We start from the raw sequence: 20187 nt of genomic DNA on the forward strand, positions 1-20187 counted from the left end.
AAAAAAAAAAAATTGGCTAGGCACAGTTGTACATACCTATAGTCCCAGATATTCTGGAGGCTAAGGCAGAAGAATCACTTGAGCCCCGGAGTTCAGGGCTATAGTGTGCTACGTTGATCTGGTGTTCACGCTAACTTCTGCATCAATATGGTGACTTCTTGGGAGTGGGCGACCACCAGGTTGCCTAAGGAGGGGTGAACCTGCCTAGGTTGGAAATAGAGCTGGTCAAAACCCCTGTGCTCATCAGTAGTAGAACTGCACCTGTGAATAGCCACCGCCCTCCAGCATGGGCAACATAGCAAGACCCTGCCTCTTAAGATAAAAATTGGAAAACTGGTAGGAAAAAAAGGCTCTTTGGTCTAAATAAGTCTGGACTGGGTATAAATGACACACAACTGGATGGACTGTGTTTAGGAAGTAGAAAAGACTCAATTGCTTCCTGTATCATGTTAAAGTGGTGACCCTAAACACACAATCTCAGGATCATAGCCATCTTTGGATCTAGACTGAAGGAGTTGGCATTGACAGGCCTGGTTTAAATAAAGTTGCCCTTTTAAGAGCATCACCTAAGGTAGGTCACTGGAGCCTCACTGGTCCTTCACCCTCTAGGTTTTACATAGTCAGGGAAAGGAACCAAGGTTTTGCCTAAGAGCACTGTGCTGTCTGCAGAACAGAATTTTAATAAGAGCTCCCAAAAGTTATTTAATTGAAACCCTAAGATACTGAATGATGGCTTCCACTCTCCCTGATCCTGTTCCCGTGGGAGACTCAACTATTGCTATTCCCATCCTGATTCAAAAAACCAGTTTGCTCTAGCTGCCCAGACTTCCCCACAGGCTGCATTCTTGCCCATGAGCTCATTGTTTTGGCTTCTTTGCCTGTATAAATCTACTGCCAGTGCCAGAGGTCTCAGCCCGGGGCCCCCTAACTAGCTGGGGCTGCATTCCATTCAGAATTTCACCACCCCCACTTGGTGTTCTTCCCGCCCTCATGTGGTCACATGTGTATGTTTACTCAAGTTAGCCTGGGACAAGGTGTGCTAGGATAGAGAGCCAAGGAAGCAGAGAAGGAAAAGAATGTTTAACTGTTAGGTTTCATCCTGGATTAGATTTCAGTAAAAATGCTTTCAGTTCTGTGCCCTAAAAAGTGTTAATTTTCTTGTCTGGTAGGAGGAGCTGGTTTTGAAAATTTTGCTATACATTTCATAGTCTACCCTACTGGGCTGGTTATGACCCTCAGGTATTCAGATGTGAAGGGGAGAATGCAGTTAATTCTCCCTGGGAAACACCGCATTCACATGCATTTTATTCCTGAAGCTCCTATGCCCAGATCTATCAGGCCTGCCTTTCTCAGCTCACACAGCCATCCTTTAGGTTGCCTGGAGCAGTTCCCACCATCTCCGGCCCTTGGTGGAAATGGGGGGAGGGGAGACAGCTGGCCTGCTGCAAGGGAGCAGCTGTTCGGTTTCACTGCTTTGTTACTGAACTTTCCTGAGGGGAGGATACCTTGTTTATTTCCTTTTGCATGAGAGCCCAGATCTAAGGAAAGTGGGGCACACCTCAGGTAAAGGGCTATGGGAAGAGCATTTCTCTTTGCAGAGTTTTGGATTAATACTAGATGCTTAAGTGGTATACTCCTTTCCTCCACCCCCCTCTTCTTCATCTGTAAAAACAAAACCAAAAAACAAAACTGCAGGCTGCGGCTGTGGGAGGTGACTTTTTTTCATTTCTCAGAAATCCCTCATGAGGCAAAGCAGAGAAACAGAAAGAGGGAAACAACTTCGTGTCAAAATGAGGTTGTGTGTGTGTGTTTTGAAATGAGGTGGCTTGTTGTCAGCTTTAAGGAACAACAGCTCTGCAGAGGAGCCTGGTGATGGTGGGGAGGAGTGCTGGGCTACCTGCTTCCTTGCCCCTTGCCCCACTTCAAAGCTGGGTAGTTGGGGTCAGGTATGAAACAGGATGGAAGTCACTGTATCTTCCCTTCCCCATCATGAACCATGAAAGATGTATCAGTGCTACTGTATGAAAGAAAAATTTGACCAGTTGTGGTGGCTCATGCCTGTAATCCCAGCACTTTGAGAGGCTGAGGCGGGTGGATCACCTGAGGTCAGGAGTTTGAGACCAGCCTGACCAGCATGGCAAAACTCTCTCTCTACTAAAAATGGGTGTGGTGGTATGCACCTGTGGTCCCAGCTACTTAGGAGGCTGAGGCATGAGAATTGCTTGAACCTGGGATGCAGAGGTTGCAGTGATCCTAGATCATGCTGCTGCACTCCAGCCTGGGCCAGTGAGGCTATGTCTCAAAAAAAAAAAAATTAGTAAATGCTTGTGGCTTACCATTATACATAAGCGTATGTTTGCAAGACAGTGTACCTTAAACAAAGACCAGGAATACTGTCATTTCCTGGACCCAGGAAAATTGGCCAGGCGCAGTTGCACGCGCCTATAGTCCCAGATATTCTGGAGGCTAAGGCAGAAGAATGACTTGAGCCCCGGAGTTCAGGGCTATAGTGCGCTATGTTGACCTGGTGTTCATGCTAAGTTCCGCATCACTTTGGTGACTTCTTGGGAGTGGGGGACCACCAGGTTGCCTAAGGAGGGGTGAACCTGCCTAGGTTGGAAATAGAGCTGGTCAAAACCCCTGTGCTCATCAGTAGTAGAACTGCACCTGTGAATAGCCACCGCCCTCCAGCATGGGCAACATAGCAAGACCCTGCCTCTTAAGATAAAAATTGGAAAACACTGGTAGGAAAAAAAGGCTCTTTGGTCTAAGTAAGTCTGGATTGGGTATAAATGACGCACAACTATCATGAATTTGAAAGCATTTCTAATTTCTTGAAAGTTTGAAAAAGTTTAAACAGACTTTTAGCTGAAAAGTCCTGAAAGACATTTGAAAAAAAAACATCAAAAACACTTAAAACTATTCAAGGTTTGGGCTGGGCACAGTGGCTCATGCCTATAATCCCAGCACTTTGGGAGGCCAAGGTGGGCAGATCACTTGAGGCCAGGAGCTCAAGACCAGCCTGGCCAACATGGCGAAACCCCTTCTCTATTAAAAATACAAAAATTAGCCAGGCATGATGGTGTGTGCCTGTAGTCCCAGCTACTCAGGAGGCTGAGGCAGGAGAATCACTTGAAGCCAGGAGGTTGCAGTGAGCCGAAATTGCATCACTGCACTCCAGCCTGGGTGACCAAGTGAGACTCTGTCTCAAAAAACAAACAAACAAACAAAAAACTATTCAAGGTTTGGATCATTGAGACCAAAATTATTTTGATAACAAGATGCCCCGTGTGAATGAAACTGAGTAATAGAAGGCTCATGGCCAGTAGTCGTAGCTACTAGGGAGACTGAGGCAGGAGGATCACTTGAGCCCAGGAACTTGAGGCTGCAGTGAGCTGTGATTATGCCACTGCATTTCAGCCTGATGACACAGCAAGACCCTGTCTCAAAAAAAAAAAAAAGAAAAGAAAAGAAGGAAGCCAGGCACCGCATAGACCCAGCTATTCAAGAAACTGAGGCGGGAGGATTGCTTGAGCCTAGGAGTTCAAGTCTAGCCTAGGCAACATAGTGAGACCCTGTCTCTTAAAAATATACATATAATTTTTAAAAATTCTTTTATTTTTACATAAATGGAAACAGGGTCTCACTGTGTTGCCCAGTATGGTCTTCAACTCCCGGACTTAGGTGATCTCCCTGCCTTGGCCTCTCAAAGTGCTGGGATTACAGGCGTGAGCCACCTTGTCTAGCCAAAAATAAATTTTTAAAAGTGTTTTTGGCCAGGCATGGTGCCTGTAATCCCAACACTTCGGGAGGCCGAGGCGAGTGGATCACCTGAGGTCAGGAGTTCGAGACCACCCTGACCAACATGGTGAAACCCTGTCTGTATTAAAAATACAACATTAGCTGGGCATGGTGACACATGCCTGTAGTCCCAGCTACTTGGGAGGCTGAGTGAGGAGAATCGCTTGAACCCGGGAGGCGGAGGTTGCAGTGAGCCGAGATCACACCATTGCACCCCAGCCGGGCAACAAGAGCAAAACTCCATCTAAAAAAAAAAAAAAGTGAAGAAACTAGATCTGAAGCCTTAATTTTCTCCCCCATAAACAGGACTTAATGATACTATCAGCTATCTTATTACCGCAAAGATTTAAAGAGAGACTACTGATACACGTGCTTTGTGCTTTTACCTTAAAGCACTATACAAATAGAAGGAGTTTCAGGACTGTCCCTTAAGGGTTTACTCTATTAACCATTTTCAAGTCCTTAAATTCCCTAGGAGAAGCAATTAAGAACCAGGCATCAGTACAGTATGTTGAATTAAAAGGTTCTACAGCTGTATTTTGAGGCCCGGAAGAGACACAAACAGGACTTTCTATGGCTAGGCAGAGCAGGAGTCACCAGTTAGGAAAAATCCCCAGGGTCAGAAACCACCTCCTTGCCAAATTTGCCCTACTGCGTTTTTGTATGGCCCACAAGCTAAGAATCATTTTGGTATTTTTAAATGGTTGAAAAAAATGGGCCAGGCACAGTGGCTCCTGCCTGTAATTCCAGCACTTTGGGAGGCTGAGGTGGGAGAACTGCTTGAGCCCAGTAGTTCAGGACCAGCCTGGGCAACACAGTGAGACCCTGTCTCTACAAAACAATTTTTTTAAATTAGCTGGGTGTGGTGACCTGCACCTGTGGTCCCAGCTACTCGGGAGGCTGAGGCAGGAGGATGGCTTGAGCCCTGGAGGTCAAAACTGCAGTGAGCTATGATTGCGCCCCACCCCCGCACTCTACCCTGGGCAACAAAGCAAGATCCTGTCTCAAAAAAAAAAAAAAAATTAAAACTTTAGTGTCACAAGTCTGATTGGAACACAGCTACGCCCATTTGTTTACTACTTATCGTCTATGGCTGCTTTGTGCTGCTACAGTAGAGAAGCTGCAACAGAGATGATAGGGCCTGCAAAGCCTAACATATTTATCATCTACTCCTGTAGAGAAAAAGTTTGCCCAACCCTCTACTAAAGCTAAAGAGGAGTCTCATTTTGTGATGAAAGAGGCAGGCAACCAATAGTCAACAGTAAGGAGGAGAGGAATGTAGCGATGGGAGAGAGGAAGGGTGACCTTGTTCCAGGGGAGATGATCTCTGCCTGTCTCATCAAGGGCCTTTTAGCCTAGGGATCCCAGGGGTACAGTCTGCTCCTTTTTTTATAATCCCACCCTCTTTCCCCCAGTTTCTTTTCCTCTTCACTCAAAGTTCAGTGGAGCTATCTCAAGAGATTCAGGTAAGGCTCAGAAGAGCACAGCATACAAACATGCCGACCCAACCTAGCCGTCCTCCCCCAGCACAGGGCTCTTCCCAGGCCTCTCAGCACAGCTCTCCAGTGCTCACAGGAGAAATGCTCTGCTCTGGCCAGCTTCCAGCCAACTCTGCAGCTCCCCTTCAGCTGGCAGAGCTGATGGCTCCCTGGCATCTGACTGCCATATCTCGTGCATCCCTTGTTTTGGACTAATCTTATACATTCCTTCCTCAAATCCTTTCTTCCTTCAGACTCAGCCCTGAAACACCCTCTTCTTGAGTTTTCCCAGTCTCCTAGGTCAGGAAGCCCAGAAGTCAGATTCAGGGTTTATGCTGGCTACTTTGAGGTTAACCCAGACTTTTTCTGTCTCTTGTTGACAGACTTAGACTTAGGTACTTTCCTGAGGCTCTCTACTTCCTTTAGACGGTGTCTCTGCCCTTTAAAGCTGACACCTCTTCATCACCTACCTGTGGCAAACCACCTCTACTTGAAACACACACCTCCCCAAACCATAATTTCTACCGTAGCATGATTCTCCATGGTTCAAAGAGAGGAGAGGGCTTCCTGGGTCAGTTTACTCTGGTGGGGAAGATGCTAACATGAAGTCTCTATTTGTAAACCTGGGGACAAGGGAAGAGCAAGGAATGAGAGAGGGTCTGGCTGGAGAGAATCTGGAGGGAGGCTCTCCTGGCATCTTGTTCTCTCTACACCCCACCACCTTCCATGTCCATCTAGAGTCTCCCACTAGAGCTCTTCTCTTACAGGTTTCCTGGGAGAAGGTGGCTTAAGGCTGAGACACTTATGCCCTGGGCCGGCCACTGGGTTCCTGTGCTCTGCTTCACTCCTAGTTACCAGAAAGGTGGAATCTGGATAAGTGGAGGTGCGGAGAAGGTTCAAACTCTCCACCAGACCCATGCTGCAGCTGTGAGCACCTGCTTACAGGGAGGCCTGGGGGTTGGGGAAGTCCAGGAGCTAAATTTAGTCCAAAAGCTGCAACTTAAATTGGGTGGGTATTTACCCTGGGGAAGCTGGGAGGGGGAGGGGTGAGGAATCCTGACCCAGCTGAACTTGTGAGAGCACAGATCACCCCTAGTGTCACTGATACTCAAACCACAACCCCCTCCCCCAGCACACCCTCAGAAAGGAGGCATCCTCAACAATTTGCAGGCCTTTTGCATGCTTGATCTCTCTTGTGCATATCAAGTTTGTTCCTATCACTACCCCACCCTCAACTCAATTCTCAGGGGTCCAGTTCCTCTGAGTCCTTCCCTAAATTCCCACTACTGCACCAAACCCAGAGGCCCTCCCCACATTCCTCTGCCCTCAGGCTGCAGCTTCTGCTCTCCCAAGTCCCTCCAGAGGGTTTCAGAGGTCAGCGAACAGGTGTCTGGCCACACTACTCCCCTCTAAGGGGCCAAGAAAAGGGGTTGCTTGGGGTCGGGTTCCCTTTCCTGAGAACTTCCACACTGACCCCATAATGACCTCAGTGACCAGAGGAAGGAATCCTTAGGGGCTGCACTGAGTCCTAGCTCTAAAAGAAGAGGGGAAAGGGAGCAGACCCCCAGATGAGATCTCACCTCCTGAGAGGTCAGAGGCGGGAGGCCGAGAGGGAGCTCAGGGGCTGGCAGAAAGAGAAAGAGGGTGCTGAAGCCGGGGCGCCCTGCGAGGGGCTGCGACCGCACCTCCACCTGCGATTGGTTCTCAGGCTCAGGGCAAACGCCAAACCTGCCCAGCAACAGCCCTGAGCAGAGGGAGGGGAGCTTCGGGGAAGTCAGCTGAGCCGGCGCCGCCCAGCTCTGGGCTTCCAGGAATCGCTGGGATGGCCCCAGCCTCCACCCCACCCCTCCCTGGGTCTCAGGACTGTGCCTTCGGCCTTCTATACCTACTGGGCGGGCTCGGATCCGTTTCCCTGGCCCCCTACATCTGTGATTCCCTGCTGAGGCCTCTTTAGGCTCAGCGGAGACGTTGGAACTGGGCTTTCCTTGTGGCCCCCTTTCCTCGCTCCCTGCCCTGGGCTGACGTCAGTTTTATCTTCCTTCTCCATTCCCTTTTGCCTCCTTCCCCACTCGCTCTCCTCTTAAGATGTCCAAATTCTTCCTTCTCAGCCACTTTCAACCCAGAGAAAGCCCGAGTCCCAAAGCAACAGGAAGATGTGCGGGAGACCGCGAGTGTGGGGAGATCCTGCCGCCTCGGGCAACTCTGTCGTCCCCCACAGGGTCCAGGTGCTCAGAAAACAGCAGCCACTGAGTTCACTGTTTCCACAGGCCCCGTATTCCCGGCCGTGCTCAGCTGGGCTTGTGGAGCCGCAAGCGGGGGCGCTCCTGCGGCACCGCCCCTCCCGGGCAGCCCGGCTTCCAGGAGAGACTCGGCCTCAGTCTCCGAATGGCAGGGGTCTGGGAGAGGATGTGATGGCAAAGGCCTGCCCCTCTCAGGCCGACTCTAGCAAGTTCTCTACCTTGAGAGAAGCGAGTAGGAGGAGGAAGGAGGCAAGGCTGAGCCATCTCTGAGGAATGTGGCTTTGGCAGGACATCCAGTGCTGCCCCGCTCCTCCCTCAGTCCCGCCCAGGGCTCCGGAGCCGGGCCGGGCTCCTCCTCCTCCAGGGGAAGGGCTCGGGGCAGGAATCCCTTCCCTTTCACCACCCCAGGAGAAGCCCCAGAGCGTAGGGAAATGCGTACGGCAGAAAGGGAGACAGAAGGCAGGGCTAGAGAAAGGGAACAGGAAAAAAGAGCTTCGACAAGCCAACTGCCCTTCGCTCAGGCCCCAGCGGAAAGGGGCAGATACCCGGAGACTTCCCAGAGAGACTCGACCCACCAAAAAGCGCACCACGGCCGCGCAGCCCTTCCTTCAGCTCTGGAACCCAGCGCCCCACACCTCAACTGGGAGAACTGGTGACCTCTAGTGGCCCATGACCAGTCTGCAGGGCCTGGGGCTGGCGGGGATTCTCTGAGCCAAACTCTCCTCCTGGGCTCTAATGCTGTTCCCCTGCCCACCCCACCTTCTGCCTTCACACTGCTGAGGGGTCCGTAGCCGACAAGGAAGAGCCCGTTTCTCATTTGTCATGACCATCTTTAATAAAAAATAAATTAGTTCTGGGAGGGAACCATTTCAGGAGGCAGGGAGTGGGGCTACGGGCTGGGTGGGCGGGGCAGGAGGGGGGGCGCATGCTCACATTTCTCTTTTTCACCCTCTGCCCAGCTGGGCCTTGCTCTGGAGAGGGAGTCTCTTTCCTCCTGCCTTCCTGGGTAAGGCAGGATTGGCAGTGGCTGACCCCAGCCCTAGCTAATTAGGGAGGCAGGGGCAGAGATACTAGGCAAATGAGAAGGGGTCAGAGACACAGGGCGGCTTAGAAGATGTGAGGTCTGAACATGAGAAAGGAGGCTTAGGGCACAAAACTGGAGTTGGTGGTGAGGAGACCACACTCTAAGTAGCTCAGATTAGCAAGGAACTGCGGACTTGTTTTCCTCTCCACCTAGGAAAGTCTCAGGGAAACAGGTCTTGTCCTTCTCAGTCTGTGTAACTTCTTTTTGAAAAGTGATACACGTTTGAGCACACACATATCCATGCAGTCCCAAAAGCACACCTGAGGCATATGTGTACACACCCATCACATCACCACATGGGCCTGACCACAGACCTGAAAGTCACTTTCTGTCAGTCACCTTGCCACCCTCTGTCACCTGGAGGACATCCCTGCTGAGACTGGGACAGGCTGGAGAGCCAGGGGGTTCTGAGTGGGCCGATCAATGGGTGACCGATGGTGGCACAGAAAACCGTGAGGGTGCCCCGGACCCCTTTCAGGAGGGATCCTGGGGAGACCGCTCCAGGACATGTGCGCAAGAGCGGCAACAGGTGACTGTGTAGTAGGGGTAGACGCAGAGCCGGGCCTGTACCACCAGGGGGCAATGTGGAGAGCTGTCCTTGCATTGATCATCTGGGGACAGAGGAGGCCAGTGGGCACAAGAGAGTCACCAGGACCCACCCGTCTGGGAATGGGTGTGCTGCCCATTCCCACTGGTCCTTTCTCATCTCCTCCCATACTTCAGCTAATCCACTGTATTGGGGATTGGCGAGAGGGGGTTCTTTACCAGGGCGCTGGCTGCAGGGTTGGCTGTTACAGGGGCGCTTCCTGGAGGGCCGCAGTTGAGGAGGGCATCGGGTGCTGAGGGTCTGGTTGGCGCTCAGGCACTGGACCTCCCGTGTCTGCGTTCCCCCTTGGCAGGAGCGAGAACACTGGGGCGACCCCAGCCATCATATCAGACCTTTGCCAGGTCCTTAACCCCTGGCTGCCACTTTCCTTCCCAAAAGGTGGTGGTGGGGACACTCCTAGGACATTGTGAAATCCCAAATGGAGAGGGCCTGTCTTTCCTCCAAGTCTATAAGAAGTAGGACAGTGGTAACGCTTGACTGGGCTTATTCTGGGGCACAGAGAGACCTGGAGGGGGTACAGTGAGAGGAGCTCCCCTCCACTGGGGGACCAGGCTGAGCAGGGCAGGGCAGCGCAGCCAGGCACTCACCGGGCTCCAGGGCGTGGAAAACCATCGGTCCTGGCAGGTCTGCCCTTGACAGGGCTGCAGGGCAGGGGGCCTGGGGAGGTGAGAACAGTTGCTCGGAGAAGTCACGTTGAACTCCGTCCCCAGTTTGGATACACAGATGATGTCTCTACGCTGTGTGCCGGAGCCACATTCGGAGGAGCACTAGTGTAGGGGGAGGGCAGGGTGATGAGGGGAGGGGAGGACAGAGAGCACCCCAAGTGCCCACAAGGAATCCCATTGGGACTGGCACCCCCTTCCTGCTCTCAGCAGGCACTCGGCTTACCTCACCCCAGGGCCCTGTGTACCAGCGCCAAATCCTCTCACAGGGCCCCAGGCTGCAGGCGCGCATGTCAGGGGGCCGGCTTCCTGTTGGACAGCTCTGCCCAGTTCCTGCTCCTGCTTCCCCCTGGCCCGGCCTGAGGGCTGCCCCACTCCCAAGGCAGACAACAGAGCGCCGCTGGATTCCCGTCCCACACTCGGCTGAGCACTGCGGAGGAGAGAGGCCTGTGTGAGGGGCCTGCTGGTGACTGGCACAAGGGACAGTAGTGGGGCAGGGAGGGATGCATCCTGGGTCCAAATCCTGGGTGGTAGGGAACGTCCCCAAGTACCAGGCCTGGACGGGGAATCCTAGCCGGGCCCCTCATGGAAGTTGTTCTCACTTATCTCTGAGTTCCCAGCGTCAAGCATATAGCAGGTGCTTGATCAATACAAGTTTATTGAGCTGTGCTGGAAAGGCTGAGGTGTCCTGGGCATGGTTACCAAGGATGCAGCACATGGCTGGGGGTTCGGGGCTCACCTTGGAGCTCCAGTCGCTGTGGAACCAGGCGGTAGTACAGGGCCCCATGTCACAGGCCTCTCTGCTGGGGGGCTGCGGGGGGCCTGACGCGCACTCCTGCTCACTCACTTCATCACCATTGTTCCCAACACAGCGAACCTGCCGGCTTCTCTGGCCCCGGCCGCACCGTACGGAGCACTGAGGGGGCGAGGGGAATCCAGGGAGCTGGGCTTCCCACACCTTCTCAGCCAGCTTCCAGCTCTAGGACTTCAGAACCAGGCTCTGCCTTCGATCCCCAGCCCAGCAGTCACATGGCTTCGTGGGCTGAGGAGGAGGCTGAGCCCTAGGGCCCTGGGCCCCCAGTCCCTGGTTCAGTCCCTTATCTGACTTCTATATTGGGGGTCCATATGAAACCCTGTTTGTAAATAGTTTCTGCTGATGAAAAAGAAGTTGAAAAACCACTGCTCTTGTTCACCTGTGCCCATTCCCCTCCCCAGCACCTCCTTGCCTGGGCACACTCACCTGGCTCCAAGGAGAGCCAACTTCCCAATGGCCACAGAGGCGCAGCTGGCAAGACTGGGTGATGTTGGGCCGGGGGAGATGTCCACAGCGCTCCGGGGGCACCGAGGAGCCACCCCCCCCAAATTCCTGCCGGCACTGCAGCTGGCGGTGCTGGGTGCCGGGGCCACAGGAGCGGCTGCAGGATGTCCACTCGCCAGCCTCCCAGCTGCAGGCACCAGCAGGGCAGGGAAGAGGCGGAGACATAGATGAGATGTGTGGGGCTGCCGTGGCAGCAGAGATGGAAGACACATTGGACGTGGGGGCCTCAGAGGAGAGTGGGCATGTTTGGCGTTTGGAGTCTGGGTTCCTGGGGGGCTCAGCTTGCCATGGCTTTCTTCCTGCCTACCGAATGTCTGCCTTTCTAATCCAATGTTGTCTCTCTGCAGCCAGGAGATGTCGCGTTGAGTGCAGAGTTCAGGTAAGATTCTGGGGGCAACTGCTGTGTTTCCAGTACCCTAACCCTCCCCGTGGGCCATACTCACTATGGGGGACATGGGGTGCCGTGGCAGGGTTCAGGGGAGGCTGGGGGCCTGGCACCCGCGGCACAGTTGCGTTCATCCAGTTCCTCTCCCGACTCACGGGAGATGCAGAGGAAAATGGGGCGCCAGACACCTGAGTGGGTGAGAAGGCAGCCAGGGAGGCAGGAGGCTAGAGCCCAAGCTCAATGGTGTCCCAGACACAGGGTCAGGCGTGGCCCCACAATCCAGGATGCAGGATTAGGAGTGTCAGTTGGGGGGTTTGGACCGACGTGCAGGGAACACACTGCGATGTCTCACCTTTCCCACAGGACGCTGAGCATGCAGAGTGTCCCACTCGTTTCCAGTACGCAGCTGGAGACCCCAGGGGTGTCCTGGGATGGGGCGGGGCGGGCATCTGGGGGATCCGCACCTGACGCTGGAGGGTGCCTGGGGTCCGGGCTGGGCGGGGCGCCGAAGCGAGTGGGGGCTCCACCCTCAGAATCTCTGTGCAGGGGAGCAGGCGAATCAGATGCCACCCCACTGCCCCAAGCCAGCCCTGCAGCCTCTCCCTCCTCCTTCCAAGTGCAGGGGTCAGAGTCTTACCCGGCTGAAGCTGGGGGAAAGGGGGCTCTGGGGTGGGGTTCTCAAGGATTGGAGGAGGTGAAGAGATGACATACTGATAAAAAACGCCTGGGTTTTCCTCCTGAAAGATCATCTGGGGAGAAGAGAAGATAATGAATGTGTGAGGGTGGCCAGAGGAGGATGCCACCAGCTCTCTCTCCCATCTTGACAACCACAGCTCTGCCCTTAGAGGGAACAGCCTCCCTCCCCAGCATCCAGCTGCCCCTGGCCCCAGGCTCACATAGACATCCACAGGCTGGGTGGTGGGGCCTTCAGCCGACAGACTCTCCCCTTTGCCCTCCTCCCTGGGAGGACGGTTATATCGAAAGACGGTCCCGCCGGCCCTGTAGGACCCAGGGGGATCCACAGCCCAGTTTCCATTGATGATGGACCGGCCCCCAGGGCCACGAAGTGCTGCGGGTCAGAGGTGAGAGATTGGGAAATTCCAGGGTGATAATACCTTCCTTCTCCCACACCGTGTCCTTAGCCTATAGAAGCTCCCACCAGAACCTAAGATCCCCCCAAGCCCTCTCAGCTTCCTCACTCCTTCCACGAGGGGAGGGGCTAGGCCCTGGACTTCCCCCTGTTTGGCTTGCTCACTGCTCTGAGTGGGGGTATGGAGGGCCGAACAGAGATGGAAGTGGAAGGGGAGGCAGCTGGGTGCTCACCCAGGTAGTTGGAGCTAGGCCGGAGCTGGGCAATCTGGAGCCGTGAGGCTCCCGCTGGAATCCACAAGATCTTCTGATAGCCCAGGGGGCCCCCTCGGTCAGTGAGGTTCCCAGAAACAAGGCGACAGGTAGAATCATCACCCCCACAGACTCCACAGCCATCAGGACGCCTGCCAGAGCCAAGGATCCCATCACAGCCGGGGCTCTGGAGAGAGTGAGGTGAGACAGCGGCCACAGAACGCCAGACACCACCTCAACCCCACCCCGGTCCCCTAGGGAGCCTCAGCTCACTACCCTGCTTTTTGTGCCACAAGTGAGAGCACAAAAACAGCCCCACCATCCCCAGCCAGACCCAGGGACACGGACAGGCACCCGATCAGATCCTTCAGGCTCTGCTCAGCCCTGCTTGGCAGATGAGAATTCTCCCTTGGTGATCTCAGTATGGTGTTTTGTTGTTGAATTGATTGCGACTGTGCAAATACGTGTGTGTGCATGTGTTCATGCATGTGTGTCTACATGTGTATGCATACGTGTGTGCGCGCATATGCGTGTGTGCATATGCGTGTGTGCATGCATATGTGTGTGCATGTGTCCATGTGTATGCATGTGTCTGTGTTCATGTGTGTGCATGTGTTCATGCACATGCGCACATGTGTATGCATACATGTGTCTGTGTCCATATGCGTGTGCATGTGTGTGCATATGCGTGTGTACATGTGTGTGTGCGTGTGTGTGTGCATATGCATGTGTGTACGTGCTTGCATGTGTGCATGTGTTCATGCATATGTGTGTGTACATGTGTATGCATATGGGGGCATGTGTGTGTCTGTGTGCATATGCATGTGTGTGTATGCACGCACACACACACTGTCTTCCCTCACCAGACAGCGTCCAGCCACACAGATGTCAGGGGCTCCAGGCTGACACAGGGTCCCATCCTGGACCTTTTCGGTGTGACGGACATAGAAGCGGAAGCCACGGGGCCGGCAGTTCAGTTCACAGCGCTGGGAGCCCTGGACTAAGGGACAGGGTAGAAGGGTGGTTAGTGGGCTCCCTGGTGGGAGGTTAGCTGAGAGAGGCCCCAGAGGGGGCACCTTGAGGTTGCCCAGGTCACTGTGGATGAAGGAAATGTGACAACAGCACAAGCTGAGAAGGTGGTCAGGGCTGGGCACAGTGGCTCATGCCTGTAATCCCAGCACTTTGGGAGGCCGAGGTGGGTGCATCATTAGGTCAGGAGTTCAAGAGCAGCCTGGCCAACATGGTGAAACCCCGTCTCTACTACAAATACAAAAATTAACCAGGCGTGGTGGCACATGCCTGTAGTCCCAGCTACTCGGGAGGCTGAGGCAGGAGAATTGCTTGAACCCAGAAGGCAGAGGTTGCAGTGAGCTGAGATCGTGCCACTGCACTCCAGCCTGGGCGACAGAGTGAGACTCTGTCTCAGAAAAAAAAAAAAAAAGAAGGTGGTCAGGTCAGTCGAGGTCACCGAGACCATCAAGGGGACTCTGAACTGAGAGAGGAGCAATCCCTGATACCCATGATTCTCTGTGTTCAGAGCTCTTGAGTGCTTGTCTTGGTGTCAAGTTAACACAGGCCTAAAATGAAGTGGGTGGTGACCTGGGAGCAACCGATACGATAGTGCCCAGGATGCGTGGCACACCCCCACCTGGCTGTCATGGCTGGACAGGATCTCTCCCACCATGGCCGTCTTGTGTCATAGCCACCTGACCCCCGGTGATGGCCTTCCCAGAGGAGTCCGGACAAAGCGTGTCTCCCACACCTCCTCCTCCCACCCCCACCCCTCTGCAGACCACTCACCACCTGTGCTGTCTCCTGACCCAGCCCCAGGGTGAAGAAAGAAGGCATGGCGCAGGGGAAGCAGAGGGGCTGGAAGTCATTCAGGGCTGGGAGTAAGCAGGTGTCTCCTCTCCCCTTCATCCCCAATTCCAAGCCACCACTGCCCAGGGGTGGGCAAGAAACCTCACCTTCAGTGAAGGGCTCCCACTGGTACAGCTGGCCCATGAATTCCTGGGAGTTAAAGGCCGCGCACTGCAGGGCCCGGGGGTCTGGCTGCTCGGGGGGGCAGGGCTGCGGTGAGGGGTACAAAGGAGTCAGAGCTGGGGAGCAAAATGAGGGTAGGGTCAGGGCTGAACCTGGGGAGCAGGTGGGAGGCTCAGGTCAGCGGAAGAGCTCCAAGACCCCTGCCCTGAGGTGGTCAGATGCCAAGGCCCTTCTCCCTCAGGTGCCAAGCAGAAGCTGAGGACCCAGCTTCAGGGCAGGGAGGCCACACTGGAGGTCGGGGTTGGGAGGGGAGGCCCGAGGAGACTCACCGCTTGGCTGCAGGCTCTTAGCTGCTCACTCTCCCCAGAACATCTTGGGATAGGGCTACTGGGAGCAAAGAGGCTCCAGAGGGAGCTGGCGTGGGGGCCGTTTCTCAGCAGGGGCAGCCAGGCGCCTGGGTGCTGAGGGTCAGGCTCCAGGCGGGGCCCGTGAGGAGTCCCCCCCGTTCCCCAAGGCCCCTGGCCCTGCTGGCCTCGGCCCTGAGGGACCGAAGGAAAAGGATCAGGGTGTCTCCCTGCTACCTGGGGACTGGCCCAGCGCTGGGAACTTGGCCTTTGTGGCTGAGGGGATGCACGGAAGAAGCCACCTTCTCCTAAGGAGTGCGTGGGTGAGGGGGGCTCTGTGCCAGAGGCCTGGGCTCTGGGGTGGTGCCGTTGGGGGGCAGGCCTGGTTCTGGGGGCCACTTCTGTCTGAGCAGTTTCAGGGCTTAGAGGTTCTGCTGCGGGGGATGGGGTGTGGACAGACAGTTCTGTGGGAGGGAGCTCAGACTGGGGGCTGCCGTTTGCCGACAATGGCTCTGCTCTTGGAGTAGGGGATGGAATGGGCTCTTCCCCTCTAGAAGAGATCAGGGGCAGCTCAGATCTGGGTGGCCTCCGAGGGTGCCTGCGGTTCCGGTGCAGCGGCAATGCAAAGGGCACTCTCCCATAACCGAACATTCCTGGCTTGATGGGGTCTCGAAGCCGGGACCTGAGAAGGTGTTTCAGATGTGGGGGCACAGCTCTGACCACCTCTGACCCTGTTTCCCCAGTTTACTTCCTGGCACCAAAGACAAGCCCTCTGAAGCCACCCGTGCTCCCCTTTCCTTCATGCTAAGCCCCCACCTTGCCCAAGGCCCACCTCTTCCACCCAGGCCTCTCACCTGGCCGCTCGAATCTCCTGGGTCTCCTCTCTCCCTAGGTGGGAAGCGGGACCTCGAAGTGGGCCACCCCTTCCCCGAGACTGTGTCCTGTACAAGGGGAGGGTTTCTGGAGACGTCTGGGGTCTGGGACCCTGGCCCTGGAGGAGGAGGGCTTCTGGATGTCTTGGGGGCCGGGGAGGGAGGGGCAGACTTGGGCGGAGCTGCACTGTACGGAGCTGACATGTCCGGCTCCTGCGCTGCACCCCCACCCCGCAGGGCTGGGAGCAAGAGGCCCACTGGGCCCAAGGTCCCCAGACACCTTCGGGGCCCTGGCCCTCCTCTGTAGGTGTCTGAAGAGAGTGTCCGGACAACACCTATATAGAGAAAAAGGTCAGACAGAATTGGAATGATTCGAGGGAACTGTCCAGAGCGTCCATGTAGACCAACGCTGAGGCTCACGGAGTCGCTACCAGTCCAAGGTCACATTCAGCAGCAGAGGGAGAACTACACCTCGGCCTCTTGGTGTTATGAGGCAAGGAACTGGGGAGTTGGCAGGGGAGGTGGGTGGGCTGTGGGGAATGGAGGCGTGGCCTGGAGAGATGGGGTGGGAGCCCAGGGGGAGATGAAAGGGTGGCAGGCAGGCTGCAGCTGCTCACTTGTTCAAAGCTCACCTCCTGATCCAGGCAGAGCTGAGGGAGGGACAGAAGCAGCAGCAGATACAACCAGGGCCTGCAAACCAAAGGCCAGGGGAGGGACGTCAGACTGGAGCCAGAGTGGGTGTTGCAACACCACCCTCCGCCCCCAGCCGGCTCCCATATCCTGACTACCAACTTCTCAGAAAGCAGAAGTTACTCATCACTTCCCCTGCCCCTCCCAGTGGTCCCCTTTCCCTCACTTCCAGACACAGAGCCATCCCAGCACCCCCCCTTTTTCTCCTCCCCCCACCCGTGGCCCCTTCTCTCACCTGCCCATCCAGTTCTCCATCGCTCCCCCCTACTGCCCCAGGGGAAGGGAGGAGCTGACTGGTCACAAAAACTACGCAGGCATCTGGGCGTGGAGGGTCCTCTCTGCAGGGACAGAAGCCTGGTGGTTACCTCTCCAGTGTCCAGAGAGCTTGGGGCTGGGAGAATAGCTCAGAGAGTATGGAGGAGGGGGTGAAACTGGCCCATCCCTTTACGATTCTCAGGTTGGGAGCAGGGAGGATCACTGCCTTGTCCATCTGTAGAGGCTACATGGTCAGGGGCTGACCTCAGCCTTCCAACTAAGGCTCAGTTCCCCCCAACCCCTGGGCCCTGTAGGGGCTTCTTAGCTCCTCTCCAAATCCTACCTAGGGACTGTTTCTAGGCCGGCTCAGGCACACACAAAAGGCTTTTTTTTTTTTGAAATGGAGATCTCACTCTGTCATCCAGGCTGGACGGCAGTGGTGCCACCAAAGCTCATTGCAGCCTCAAACTCACAGGCTCTCCTTCTTCCTCAGCCTCCTGAGTAGGTGGGACTACATGCGTGCACCACCACACCCAGCTAATTTTGGTATTTTTTGGTGGAGACGGGATCCAGCTAAATTGCACAGGCTGGTCTCGAACTCCGGGCCTCAAGCGCTTCTCCTGCCTTGGCCTCCCAAAGTGCTGGGATGAGAGTGTGAGCCACCGCACCCAGCCAGAGGGCTCCTTCTAAAATGGTTGTCATGTGCTCCCACTCCTGCCCTCCCAGAGGTGCCTAGAAAGTAGAGGAGGAAGGCTCCACTGAGGATGCGCCAGACACTCTCTCTGAGGACCCACCAGAAGGCCCATCCTTGGGTCTTCCAGAAACAAGATCTTCCCCAGCCATCTCTCTGTCCTACTTGCCTCCTGGCTTTCTCTTCCCTTCTTAGATAAGCTCTTTAGGGAACATCCAGGCACATCTCAGACACTTTTTGGCCAAGGGATAAGCTAAATGGGTTGATGGTTTAATCTCTAGAGAAGAAGCCAGCAATGTAACATCCACTCTGGGTGCCAGCATCCGGAGTTGGTTCAGTGAGGGCTTGTTTCCTGTGCGTCTCTACCAGCTGGGGAAGCGGGAAGGAGAGGTGCAGCCGGGGCTGCCTCATGCCCCAGCCACAGGCCTCTCATTCTGAAGAGCCGGGAGGTCCATCTGAAGTTCAGCTTTGAACACTGGAGAAGTGAGGCTTGGAACCCACCCCAGCCACCAAGCCTGACTCTCTTTGCCCCCTTCTTCTCACTTTGAGTCCTTCCCACCCCTGCTCCTCATCCCACTCTTAGTTCTGCTTTCCAGGAAAAAAAAAAAATCTGTTTCTGTTGGATCTGAAAGGCACCCGGGAGAGGAATCCAGGGAGCCCTCGCATTGCTGAGGTGGGCCAGCTCTGGGGTGGAAAATGATCAAGAGAACGGTAGGAATGTGCTTGGGGGCAGACACTCAGCCCCACTGCCCTCCCTGAGACCTAGGGTTCGGAATTTGAGGGAGGGGTCAGAGTGGCTGAGTCAGAGCGGGCGCCTCAGGGCTTGGGGTTGGGGAGGGGGTTGCCAATGGTCACTCCTTCCCCTGGCTGGGCTGGCCACTGAGGTCAGCAACTCCGCCCTGACTGAAGGGGGGAGGCCAGGGTGTCCAGAGAAGGGCCCATGTTCCACCCAAGTCTTCAGGCTCTGCCTGACTTGTTACTCCAGCTGAGGGAAAAAGAAATGGGGTGACGGTCACTGCCTGCCCCTTCTCTGATGCCGACCCCTCTCCATGCCCTCTCTGCCTCTGCTTCTCTCTGCCACCGAGATCTCTTCTCGCCGCCCCTCTCCACGGGTCTACCCAGTACACATAATCCCGTCCCGAGCTGGGTTTGGCTTTGGCAGTTCCCTGGAGAAGTGAGGGGTGGGGGTGACGTGAGCTCCCGGGGCCGGGCCGGGCCAGGCCTGGCTCCCTCTCTGGAAAAGTCCCACCCCACCCTCCCCTGCGCAGCCCGGCAGGGGCCCATGCCCCCTCCTCTGCAGAAACACACGCACATTTATGCTTCTCACCCCTTTCCATGTCCCTCATTTGGTGTCGTTCCCAGCCCAGGACGAGGAAAGGAGAGGTCAGAGGTGGTCACTCTGGTGCCAGAGTAGACCCCGGTCTGGACAAACGTGGGCTCCTCCTGGCCACACCTCTCCACACTGCCCAGTGAAGACTAAGGAACAGAGACCTGCGCAGGGCTCACCCCTTCACCCCCAGGTCTCCCCGCTGGAGAGTGGCTGGACCTTGTGTTTCTGGGCTAGCCATGGAGAATCCCTGTCCTGAGTCCGAATTCCCGGGCCCTCACAGAGCCCACCATTCCTGGGTCTGGCAGGCCACCCCAACAGGTGTCTTTCTTTTTTGTCAACCTCTTCTGCCATCGGGCTGAGCTGGATCAAGGGCACCCACCTGCGTCCCTCGCGGCGACCCTGTCCTCCAAGTCCAGGAGTGCAGTGGGGGGCACACCGTCCGAAAGCACCCTCCTAGGGAGAGGGCAGGAGGCGCCGGCCGCGCGGGGAGGTCGTGGGTCTGTTTTCCAACTTTACTATGTGACTTAGGAGGAATTTTGGCTCACTCCCCGCCCGGGTGATGGGGCCAGAGTTCCACGGGATGAGACTCCCTCCCCAGGAATTCGACCCCAGGGGCTGGAAGATTGTCCCAGGCCACCGAAGCTGGGTCCGGGGTCGTGGCGGGGGCGCGGCGGGGGCGCGACCGCACAGCGCAGGGAGAGGGGACGACGCGGGCGCGCGGGGCGGGCGGTCAAACGGGACCCGGGAGAGGGGCGGCCGGTGCCGGGGTCCTGGGGAGGTCTCTACCTGCTCTGCGAGCCCCCGGTGGCCCGTTAACCCTTCTGCGCCCAGGCGCTCTCTCCAGGCAACCTCGCTCCGTGGCGGCCACTGCGGACCCTGAGCCGCGCTCCGGTCACGGCCGCCTCGGCCGCGACTCCGCCCTCGCGCCCGCCCCCGCCCCGCCCCGCCTTCCCCGTCCGCCACGCGCCCCAGCCCGCGCCCCTCGGCGGCCCCGGGGTGGGGACGGTCTGCCTCGCAGCCCCACTCGCCAGGACCACCCACCCCGGGCTACGCGCCGGGCGCCCCCCGACGGCTGCGTGAGCTGAAGCCCGGGCTGGCCCAGCCGG

The 20187-nt window shown here is 56.1% G+C and overlaps 2 protein-coding genes across 10 annotated transcripts; one reads left to right on the top strand and one right to left on the bottom strand.

Moving 5' to 3' along the window:
* The first annotated feature begins 7684 nt into the window (after positions 1-7684).
* Positions 7685-8335, top strand: LOC129029747 (uncharacterized protein ADAMTSL4-AS1). The gene has a single exon (XM_054474476.2). The coding sequence runs from the start codon at positions 7793-7795 to the stop codon at positions 8180-8182; it is 390 nt and encodes a 129-aa protein (XP_054330451.1). The 5' UTR covers positions 7685-7792; the 3' UTR covers positions 8183-8335.
* On the bottom strand, positions 8329-19980 carry ADAMTSL4 (ADAMTS like 4). Of its 9 annotated transcripts, XM_063663762.1 has the most exons (20): positions 19461-19980; positions 17921-18736; positions 17041-17143; positions 16748-16805; positions 16098-16450; positions 15229-15925; positions 14884-14986; positions 14717-14785; positions 13780-13916; positions 12899-13103; positions 12472-12644; positions 12213-12324; positions 11928-12113; positions 11634-11763; positions 11113-11317; positions 10612-10788; positions 10099-10302; positions 9798-9977; positions 9369-9513; positions 8329-9214 (listed from the first exon to the last, which is right to left on the bottom strand). In XM_063663762.1, the coding sequence occupies exons 3-20, from the start codon at positions 17058-17060 to the stop codon at positions 9078-9080; spliced, it is 3291 nt and encodes a 1096-aa protein (XP_063519832.1). In that variant the 5' UTR covers positions 17061-17143; positions 17921-18736; positions 19461-19980; the 3' UTR covers positions 8329-9077. The 9 variants fall into 9 exon arrangements, with proteins under 9 accessions (XP_063519832.1, XP_063519823.1, XP_063519809.1 ...); XM_063663753.1 differs by lacking the exon at positions 14717-14785 and having other exon boundaries at positions 17921-18120; positions 19461-19979; XM_063663739.1 differs by lacking the exon at positions 14717-14785 and having other exon boundaries at positions 19461-19979.
* Positions 19981-20187: the final 207 nt, after the last annotated feature.

Source organism: Pongo pygmaeus, chromosome 1 (assembly GCF_028885625.2).
Source record: "Pongo pygmaeus isolate AG05252 chromosome 1, NHGRI_mPonPyg2-v2.0_pri, whole genome shotgun sequence".
Classification (NCBI taxonomy): Eukaryota; Metazoa; Chordata; class Mammalia; order Primates; family Hominidae; genus Pongo; species Pongo pygmaeus.

Excerpts from the sequence above, each read along its gene's own strand:
- LOC129029747 (XM_054474476.2), top strand. The coding sequence starts at position 7,793 with ATGTGGCTTTGGCAGGACATCCAGTGCTGCCCCGCTCCTCCCTCAGTC.
- ADAMTSL4 (XM_063663762.1), bottom strand. The coding sequence starts at position 17,060 with ATGGAGAACTGGATGGGCAG. Across the intron at positions 13,104-13,779 it reads GTGTGGCTGGACGCTGTCTG|AGCCCCGGCTGTGATGGGAT; the intron begins GTGAGGGAAGAC and ends CACTCTCTCCAG. Across the intron at positions 9,978-10,098 it reads ACACAGGGCCCTGGGGTGAG|TGCTCCTCCGAATGTGGCTC; the intron begins GTAAGCCGAGTG and ends CCCCTACACTAG.